The sequence below is a fragment of the Aquila chrysaetos genome, chromosome 24 (genome assembly GCF_900496995.4).
Source record: "Aquila chrysaetos chrysaetos chromosome 24, bAquChr1.4, whole genome shotgun sequence".
Classification (NCBI taxonomy): Eukaryota; Metazoa; Chordata; class Aves; order Accipitriformes; family Accipitridae; genus Aquila; species Aquila chrysaetos.
The window spans coordinates 2244676-2254994 of NC_044027.1; the positions used below are offsets into that span (position 1 = coordinate 2244676).

Genomic DNA, 10319 nt, shown 5'->3' on the forward strand with positions numbered 1-10319 from the left:
CAGGGAATAGCAGCCCTCTGTGCCTAATCAAGCAATGATTACTGAAGCACCTCTTTCCTTCACTATAGACAGGACAGAATTATTAAAAGCCAGACACAGCTGTCATTACATTTGCAGCTTTATTATAATCTCATGGAGGAGGATTACTGACCCGATCACAAGATGCGTGCTAACAGAGCGCTTCCCTTTTACTGGATGTTGCAGAAAAAATTCAGCCTTTTTTTTCTTTACACTTTCATTTCCAACAACTGCTCTTGGTGCACACACAAAAATGCAGCGAGCGGCACCGCCGTGGCCTCAGATACATCTGTCCTGCTTGGGAAGAAAACCTGGCATTTTTGTTTTGCTGGAAGACAGGCTTTGAAGTTTTCTTCATTGTGCCTGCACTGAAGGTCACAGCTAATTAGGCAGTTAAGTGCTTGTTCACAATAATGAATGCAACATATATGAACAGAGTAGCAATGGGCTATACTGGATTGCAGCTGAAGAGGTGCAGCAGCTGTGGTGCGAGTGCGGGTCAGTGGCTCTTACCATGTTCATGCCTGTCTGTACGGCCTCTGCTCAGCTCCGACAAAGGTTTACTTTCCACTCAGTTCCTTTCTAAACTGTGCACTTGTCAGTATAACAAACATATCTAAATGCAAAGCTTTGAAATGTATAAAGGGATGTACAAACCTAACCCAGTGAGGTCTGACAGAAGGAGCCAGAAGTCACTTTCTGACTCCCCATATGACCAAATCTGTTCCTTAGCTGATTGGTAAATTTTGTTCTGGCTACTTAAGTATTAGCACAAATTACGAAGTCATAAAAAATCCTCAGTCAGCATGATTATTCAACACACAAAGAGGATGGTTTTTATGATACCGGTGATGACAGTCAGCCGAATGCTGTGCTTTTTAGCTCCCTTTCAAGTTTCTGGATCTCCAGGTACAGTTTCTGGACTTCCAGAAGAGTTTTCAGTTCTGTCAGAGGAACTCCACACTGGAAAGCTTCACTATTTTGAAGAATCTTCTCACACGTATCACGCTTTTTCTTTAAAAGAACCAATACAAAGACAGAGGGCATGAGACTGCTGCAGGGACCTACGTGCTGAGCATCCCCCTCCTACCGCAGCCCCTCAATCAGGCCAGCCCTCCTGTAACGAAGCAACCCCATTCATGAAGTTGGACCAGTGCTATTCCAGACTGTAAATGGGGCAAGATACAGACAAAGCCTGGGCAGGTGGTACTTACACATGTGGGTGGTGGTATCCAAGTGCCCTCAGCTGAGCAGGTAGTTTTTGAGACTACTGCTGAACGGCTATTACGTCCGCAGTAGAACGACAGAGTTTCATTCACCTCGTACCATAATTTAGTAGGGGAAATCACTAGCATCTCCTGTCTCGAGGGTTGGGAACAGTGAACTGAAAGAAAATGCATGCCAGAAAATAATGTAATGGGAGGAGTTGGAAGAGAAGACGCCCTCCCAATTCCCCTGTCGCTTGTGATTCAAAGGAGCAGCACCCTTGGCCTATGCAAACCAGCTCTGGGGCATCTGCCCGGGTCTGGTACCCACCTGGCTGGCAGGTGGGCAGGGGAGGGTGCCAGGCGCCGTCGGCCAGGCACCGGCTCTCAGCATCACCGTGCAGCATGAAGCCTTCGTCGCAGGAGAACCGCACGGCCACCCCGTAGGGAAACGTGAACCTCTGCGGAGTCATCCTTCCCCTCTCGACTGTGGGCTTGGGGCACCGAACCACTGCGGGGAGAGAGCGGAGATGGGAGAGGTGGGTTTGGCTGCTGCCCTTGCCCAGGGACAACGGGGAGCCGGGTCCGGTGGGGCAGAGCTGCTCTTCCTGATGCTCTCTGCATCAGTTTTACACTCAAATGTGAGAATTGACCCTCAGCTGCCTGCAGCAGCCTGCAAAGGAGACAGTACCAGTCCCTGGGGTTACTGAGCAGCTCGTGGTGCCGAGACCTTCGCACAGGAGCTGGAGGAGCTGCACAGTCATTAAACCGCTCTGGGTTTGGAGCTCCTGAACCAGGGCAGGTGACGGGGCTGGGGCTTAGCCCCAGCATCGTACCCAGGTCTTGGCTTCGGTCTGATCCCGTGCAGGAGAAACGACTCACCCCTGCACTCCGGGGCAGGTCCGCTCCACGCCAGGTTCACCCCGTCGTCGGAGGTGCAGTAGATGGAGGCATCCCCGATGAGGGACAGACCCTCCGCACAGCTGTACGTCACCTCTGCACCGTAGGGAAACTGCTCCGTTCTCAAGCCAGAGCGCTGCCCGTTGGTGATTTGCGGAGGGGGGCCACAGACTGTGGAATAACAGGAATTGATAAGAAAAGAAATGCACAGTTATCATACTCAGGTGAGAATCAAAACTGCTTCTGGGAAATCAGTACAAGAGTTAACTTCATGTTTGTAGCGTGGCAAATTCACATGAAGTTGCTGCCTGGCTTCTTGCCTCTTACACCAGCTCAAGGCACCCACTTCTTGCTCAGCTCCCACCTGGGTCACATCTCCAGGGAGAGGACACGTGAACGCTTTCAGCCCATGAGCCGGTGATCATCATCCCGTTCCCAGAAGCAGATGCTGAAGGCAGGTTACCTTCTGACTGCTGCTTCTGAATACCGATGCATGACATCTCTTCTCGGCACAGTTACACATACCTTTATCACAAAACGGTAATGGGGGAGTCCAGCTCGCATCAGCCTGACACTCGGTCAAGTCCTGGCCCCTGAGGACATAGCCCGTATCACATCCCAGCCTCACTTGGGTCCCAACTGCGTAGTCATTTCTGCTGCTGTAAACCTCTCTTCCATGAGCAGTATCTGGCCTTGGGCAACGTCGTTCTAGAAACAATGGAGAATAAAGGACATCATGTATTTTCAGAAAGAATTCCAGGGAAGATTCTTTCTATGGAGAAGACAGTTATCAAGAACATCTGAACCCTGGGAAAAAAGTTGACTATCATACAGATGCAGGTCTCAACACTTCCTTTGTAACTCTATTCTACAGTCGCGTTTTTCTGAGGCCATTAGGAAAGGCACATGCTGCAGAGCTGGGTCCATGCCCAACCGAGCCGAGCCTCAGGGCTCTCAGCACCACGCACCGTTATCGTCCCAGGGACTGCAGCCCCCGCTTTCCCACTGAGCTGCACTTGTGAGGTTGCTGAGCACCTCACAGGCAGCCTTAGGGCCAGGACAAGCAATCGTCCATGCTCTAAGGCTGGCTGTCCTGTGAGGTGGAGCAGGCTCTTTCCTCCTGGCAAGGTTTTCCTGAGCTTTTGGGCTCGGGCTGCTTCAAGCAGCTTGCTGGTATTGCTGTGGTGCCCCGTTGCTAGGTTATTAGTTTCAGAAGTGTCAGTTATTTATGCGGTTGCATTTTCTTCTGAGAGGGGAAATGCATTGAGAATATCCTCTGCTCCCAAGCTTCATGTCAGCAAACCAGCCCAGCTGTTGTCCAAAGCACAAACCACATCCCCTTCCAGCTGGGTAAATGTCTCCCAGGCTTCTTAGGAACCTCCTAAGCCTTTAAAAGCTACCAGCACCCAACCCTTTGCATCCCACCTCCCCAGACACCAGCTCAGCCCCCTGCCCATACAGCAAACCACAGGCAACATAATGATCCATCTGGATCTTTTGCTGCTTATTTCTTCCAAGTTAACACAGGAGGACTAGATCCGGGGATACATAGCAGTGGAGCAAAGTTCTCCTTGGCTACTACTACCATCATCTAAGGCCACAGGTAGATTTTTCTGTGAATGTCAGCAGACAACTACGCTGTACAGAGTGACCCAAACCTTTGCGGTCAAAAATAAGTAGTCGCCAAGTCAACATGCTTCACCAGCTCTCACCTACCTTGAGTGCACTCTAGTACTTCTGGATCCCATCTACCGTCACTTGAACACTGAAGCACAATGCTATTGCCATGACCTTTGAAAGCATAGCCATCATTACACGTAATTTCCAGTCTGTCTCCATACACATAATTGTTTTTTTCGCTCCATGCATGTAAGAGCTTTCCATTCCTGACATCTGGATTTGGGCAATGAATTCCTGAGAAATGCCAAATGTTAGCAAGTGTGAAACCACAGCAAAGCCATCTGGATGACAGCAGATTTGTGCTTTGTAAGACAAAGACGCATCGCAACGCTAAATCTGCCCGAACACCGTCCCAGGGCGCTCCTGGGGGACGGGGTGTTTGCAAGGAACTCTGCAACTGCAACCTCCCCTTGGATGGGGCGAGGGGCCCTTGACACCACAATGACTTTTTCCACAGGTTCAAGGGACTAGAAAGCACAGCTGGTAAATAAAGCAAAGAAAACTCTGTGGCTGGAGAATAAATCAAAGGAGTTCAAGAGTCAGAGCAAAGACCAGAGACGTGCCAAGCTGTCCCCCCGGCGCATCCCCCCTCTCTCCCCCACCCTGCGATCTGCACAACAGCAGACCACATACAGTCTCTTCATTCAGTAATAATTTTGCCAAATCACAAGGATGAGTAAGCCAAAGGAACATACACTTACTTTCACAAGGATGTGGAGTTTCAGACCATGTAAAATCTGGCAGACACTTAATGTGCCGCGTATTTTCTCCTGGGCTGAACTGATGGCCCTCCCTGCACTCGTAGGTGATGGTAGTATCCACAGGAAACAGATTGCCAGCAAGTTTTGCTTTAAAAGCATTATGCACATCTGGAGGATCATCACAGCTACCTAAGAATGAAATACCAATTTAGGGACATTGCCAGTGATAAACCAGTGAGGCCCATGATGGCATGTAACATAAGGGAGAAAATTTGGGTAAAAATCATGGGCTCACATTGTTCTTTCTGAGATGCATTTAATCGTCTGAGTTCAGTAATGCTAAATAGTGAATGCAAAGGAGACAAATGAAAACAGACCAATAATTTCAGAATGCATGGTAATTTTCACTGTTACGAGATGTAATTTCTAATAAAGTTTATACTATCTGAGGCTCTACCAACAAACTTTAAAAATATTAAATATAGAAAGGTTAATTTAGTCCCTTTGAATTCTACTGAGAAATGCTCACCAGCTTGAATGGGACAAAGCTTTAGTCGCTATGGCCCCACGTCATAAATTCCTAAAGTCACCTTTAGTGCTACAGAGAGATTAGCCAAAAAACCCCCCCCCAAAAACCCAAAGTTAAATCTTGGAGCCATCACTTTCATGACCTACTGCCTTCTTAGATGGGTTGGAACTTCGCTGAAGCAAAGCTGCTGGATGAGGAGGAGCAGCGCTCGGTCCACCACACTTACTGCGCTGACAGTGCGGCAGCGGAGGGTCCCAGAGGCCGTTTTCTTTGCACGTGGATGTTTCGCTGCCGTTCATGGAGTAGCGGAAGTTGCAGTCGAACATGACGGTGTCTCTGTAGGTGTACTCGTGCCGGTACCCGCTCAGCAGCTTCCCGTTCTTCACACTCGGATACTCACAGTTAATCACTGCCTCGGGGAAACGCCACCACTTAGGAAATCAGCAGTTAGGCTCAAGAGGGGAGATGAGGGTATTAAAAACATTCTCGTAGCATGAGGCGCGTTCACCAAAAAGGCTGAAAACAGACATGATGAGGTAGCAGGCCGACGTGATATTTTTTAACTCCTTACCCCAGATTACAGCATTTTTTTATTTCACACTTTTTATTAAGGCTAAGTGTAAAAAGAACATAGGAAAGGCAACAAGTATCACAGCAGGTTTCTGAATTCTTTGCGGGCGTTATGTTTTACACAGGCTGGCAGGCAAGATGCATCGTCTGGTCTGCGAACGCTAATAAAATCCCACTCCCACACCCCCTGCTGACTTGGTGACCGTGAGCAGTCACGGTCCCTGCGATGGGAGATCCTAATTCCTGTTAACTGCTACCAAACTCGGAGGGTCTCATCTGCAAGACGTGATTCCAGCAACATAAAGGAGAGAGACAGCTCCGAAGAAGAAAACAGCTCCAGCAGACGGGGCGGCAGGCAGCGGAGAAGGGGCTGCGGCTGGTGCTGCTGCAGTTTGCAAGCGCGCATCTCACCCCGTGCACGGCAGCAGCTCACCTTTGCACTCTGGGGCTGGCTTGTTCCAGACACCGTTTATGTTATCTGTGGTTGTACAGAAAATAGAGGCATCTCCCACCAGTGAGAAAGGTGTCTCTCCCCTTGCGACAGTGTGGCACCAGTAAGTGACAGATTCTCCGTATTCAAAGAGCTCTTTGTCAGCTTCGCTGTGCTCTCCATTAGCTATTTGTGGAGGTGGTAAACATGGTATTGCTGGGGAAGGAGCAGGGAGAAATGGTAGAGGGAGGGAAGAACAAGAGAGAAGGAACTTAATTAGTTTCGAACCAAAGGTCTGGTAAGAAAAAAGTTGAAACACGAGGTGCCAGAAGGGTCAGAAATTAAGGGCAAGTCTCAAGGGAGTTGCAGCCAGCCCACAGGCAGCGGAGCTCTGACCTGGGCACCAAGTGGTTTTGGGATATGCCGGTCTTACGTGCAGCTGCCTTACTCCCAGACAGTGAATAATTTTTTCAGCACAATGACGCAGGAAGAAAAACACAAAGAAAAAATGTCTTTCCAGACGCCACCACGCATTGAACTGCTGAAATCCTCAGCAGGGCAACACAACTGCTTCTTTATCCATCCCCAGTAACATTTAAGCAATAGACCAGTTAAGGAGCTCTACTTACGCTCACAGATGGGAATATCTCTGTCCCATGTAACAACCCCATTTTTAATCACACATTGAATTTGAGGATTTCCAACCAGTCTGTACCTGTGTGAAACAGGGGAGAGGAAATTAATTGACAAACTCACTTTTGATGTATTACCTTTAACATCATCATCAGGATGGTTTTGGTTTCCTTATCATAATTACAGCTAATCAGAAATTGGCCATCAATGTCATTTTTTCAATGACACACTGGCTTTTGACAAAAGCATTTTTTAAATAAAAAAACAAATTACATGGTTTCTAAGGAAAAAAGTCTACTTTATCAGCCAGCTGTAGCTATCACTACAGCTCTGAGTTTAGTATTGATGTATTTTCTTTAAAAAAGATACTGAAACATTGGAAATGGATTAGAAAGGGCCAGGAGAGTGAACTTGAGCTCAGGAAGAACTGCCTCAAAGTATGAGGTTAAGAAAACTCAGTCAGTCTTAAAGCTCTCAAAGGAAAGCTTAAAAGATATTTCAATCACTGTCTGCAACTACCTACACTGGTAAGGCTTCTGACAGCACAGGCTTTAATCTAGAGGGAAAAGACTTCAGAAAAATGGCTGGGGAAGAAGAGGACCCGTGCCCTGAGTGCTCCTGGCTTACCCAGTGTTGCAGGTGAAGCTCGCTGTTGAACCAAAACTGAACTTTTCTTCTGGGACAAGTCTGCCGTTGGCCGGCTCTCCAGGGTAGGCACACAGTTTTGCTGGGGGACAACAGGAAAGGAGTTAGTTCTTATTTCAGTTTCTTGAAGAGTTGGGAAAATGCAGGAGGAAAGCAGAAGACTCCTCCAATATTGAGCAAGGGGATGGACCAGAGACCTCCAGATTTCTCCTCCAACCCTAAATTATTCCATAATTCATGATGCTGTTAAGACTTGCATCGTGACCTGCAGCCAGCCTCTGCAGTCTAAGTGGGGTTTTGCAGTAACCCTGGCAAGCACGACAGTGTTTCTTCACAGCTAAAGGATTCTCCTACTGCAAGTCTGAAATACTTTTTTGAACAGAGAGTTACAAAGTGCCCGAGCAGAACAACCTTTGAGTCAGCAAACACAGCCAGCATCAAAGCAGATTTCAGCTTATGCCATCATTGCCAGTACTTAGCAGAATACAACTGGTGCTTCACCTCAGGTCACTCATCTCCCACCATCCCATGAGGTCACTTTGGATACTGCTCTGACAAAATGAGCTGATTGCATCAGCAAATTAAAAAACAAAATCAAAAGTCAACCCAAAATATACTCACGTATGCAGATATTCTGTTCTGTGCCGTACCATTTACCGTTCCTTCCACAAATAAGGACGTTTCGGGCATTAACATTTCTAACGTAACCTGGACGACAGACGTATTCCACCTTGGAATTATGGGAAAATGAGGTAATGCCTTGGTATTCCTCTTTGAGTTCTGCAGATGGGAAACGTGGCGGAACATTGCAGACACCTACCAACAGAAACTCCATCAGAAAGACGCTGGGAGGAAAAGCAGTGGGCGTTCAGGCCTGATTTACTCTGAAGGTCCAGGTAAGGACACTTCGGTGGCCTTAAAACTCCTTAAAGCTAGAAGCAAAGAGGACAAGCACAGTCTGTGACGGGGGATGGCTGAGGCTGGCAGGGACAGGGGAGGAACATCACCCCCGGTGGTCCTCTGCCCCTCACACCTCATCCAGCAGTTTCAAAGGCTGGTCACAAAGTCCAGATTAACCGTTTCCTCTCCCCACTTAGTATAAACCATTGCACCTTTTTCAACTGGAATAATTTTACATCTGTTTTACACAGAAAGGGAAAAAAAGGCAAAGGAAGATGGATTCTGATCACAAAGATTTACAATGTTCTCAAAATGCAAAGGCTACGAGGAAAAGAGAAGGATCCAAGTCTTGTGAACCCCAGGAGAAGGTTTTCCTTTGAGGGATCTTAATTCATCCCGATGGACTTGCTCCCTCCTCGTGTTCACTTACTCTGGACAGCCACAAGAGCAGCGGCGAGGAATAACCCAAGGACAGTGGTGTGGTCCCTCTGTCTCCCCAGCTCCAAAGCTGGCATCTTTCTTTATTCCAGCCTCCCTGCCTGGAGAACCCACAGAAATTACCACATTCTTTTTCCAGGTCAAAAGTATCTGTAAAAATAGCACGGGGGTATTTACACTCAGGATAACCATAGCTCATATGGACAGGTCTCATTTCTCCACCCCTAAGCGGTTCTTACAGTCGTGGCTGGGGACCAGAAGCTGCAGGAGCTATTGCAATGCTCTGCAATACTCAGCTCCTCTGCTGGCTCCTCTCTGGTCAACGGGACTGATACCCAGCGGGGAGGAGCTGGGATGCTGGGGCAGAGCTAGATTTGGGTGAGGAAGGCTGGGTCCAGCAGACCAGACGCAGAGACATGAAAATACAATGTAAACAGGACAACTGAGTGCAGATGTTAAGCAATTTCCATAGGCTTTATTCCACTCGTCTCATTTATTTGCATTTTTGGGAATGCAGCTTTTGATTACAATTTTAAAATAAAATTTGAAAAAAAGAAAAAAAAGAAAGACTAACAGCTCCACTCAAACCATAACATAAATGCTTTGTAGCTCTTCCGGTTCCACTTAAAAACACTGTATTGCCAACAGTGTTCTTCCCAGCCAACCAGCCAAATTAATACCTGCAGGGCCGTGAGTTTATCTATGCCTTCTGGAAAAAGTCCCCTGAAACTTATCTTACGGGTAAAACATTTTGTTTTAGTAACAAATCTCTTGGAAGCAAATTCATAGTCAGATGAAATCCTGCTGGAGTCACTACAGTTCCCTAACAATAAATTACAGGCAGAGAGAGAGCAAAGTATCTAACCAAAAAGATACATCAGTTTTGTGCAAATTACATTAACTAGAGTAAAGCTATAAAGCATACAAGTCATTCAGGAGACCAAATTGCTTTACAAAATGGAATTTAAGTGCAACTTGGATTGATCTGGCACCCCTAGAGAACAGCAAGAGTCCTCTCTGACTTTGTTATCCAGGATCATCATTTATGAGCCTAAATCTTCCCAATGTTATGTACGCTCCAAGTGCCTACCTTCCTCCTGGGAATGAGAGAGTCTTTCTTGATGCTCCCACCCTAAACCCAACACTTCTTGTGGCTGTTTCATTTCTCTAGCTTTCCTTCAATCCTTGTTACAGCCCTTGGTTTAATTTGATTTAATTTATTACTCTTTGCACCTGCTAGAGTTGCAAGAAAGCTCCAATCCAGTTCCGAAGAGCAACATCACCTAAAGCTGTATTGCTCAAAGCCGTCTTACCTGGAGGTCTGGCAGCAGGAGATGGAGAGACCCGGCCTCTTCAGCTCTTGCAAGACAAAGCGATGACTGCCCTCACCCAGCCCCCCGGCTCCAGGCACTGCAGCACTAAAGGAGGACTTATCTTATCATACACCCACACGCTCAGACACGGCTCCACGCAGAAAAGTTTGAATTCTGCAGACACCAGAGTTGTGCCAGTTGACCCATAAATCATTAACTCATTCTCTAAGCAAGAAGGAAGTAGTTTATTCAACCCACAAAGTGAAACACTAGAAAACTGAATGCAACCCAAGCAGATGTCGAAATTGTTTGTTTTCTGTGTGGAGCTGCCAACTCTTTGTTGAAACGATCCTTGCT

General features: G+C 47.2%; 1 protein-coding gene across 1 annotated transcript; it reads right to left on the reverse strand.

Moving 5' to 3' along the window:
- Nucleotides 1–100: 100 nt before the first annotated feature.
- Nucleotides 101–10198, reverse strand: LOC115334973 (C4b-binding protein alpha chain-like). Its single transcript, XM_029999964.1, has 14 exons — nucleotides 9963–10198; nucleotides 8642–8799; nucleotides 7933–8127; nucleotides 7294–7393; nucleotides 6663–6748; nucleotides 6037–6249; nucleotides 5260–5442; nucleotides 4505–4693; nucleotides 3840–4037; nucleotides 2649–2831; nucleotides 2106–2294; nucleotides 1555–1734; nucleotides 1233–1402; nucleotides 101–1032 (listed from the first exon to the last, which is right to left on the reverse strand). Exons 2-14 carry the CDS (start codon nucleotides 8724–8726, stop codon nucleotides 877–879), a joined length of 2127 nt encoding a protein of 708 aa, XP_029855824.1. The 5' UTR covers nucleotides 8727–8799; nucleotides 9963–10198; the 3' UTR covers nucleotides 101–876.
- Between the last annotated feature and the right edge of the window lie 121 nt (nucleotides 10199–10319).

Bases quoted from the DNA above. Each gene is read 5' to 3' on its own strand.
- LOC115334973 (XM_029999964.1), bottom strand. From the start codon at position 8,726: ATGCCAGCTTTGGAGCTGGGGAGACAGAGGGACCACACCACTGTCCTT. The intron at 6,749-7,293 runs GTAAGCCAGGAG...TGTTTCACACAG, and splicing joins AGCTTCACCTGCAACACTGG to GTACAGACTGGTTGGAAATC. The intron at 4,038-4,504 runs GTAAGTGTATGT...GGCATTTCTCAG, and splicing joins AACTCCACATCCTTGTGAAA to GAATTCATTGCCCAAATCCA.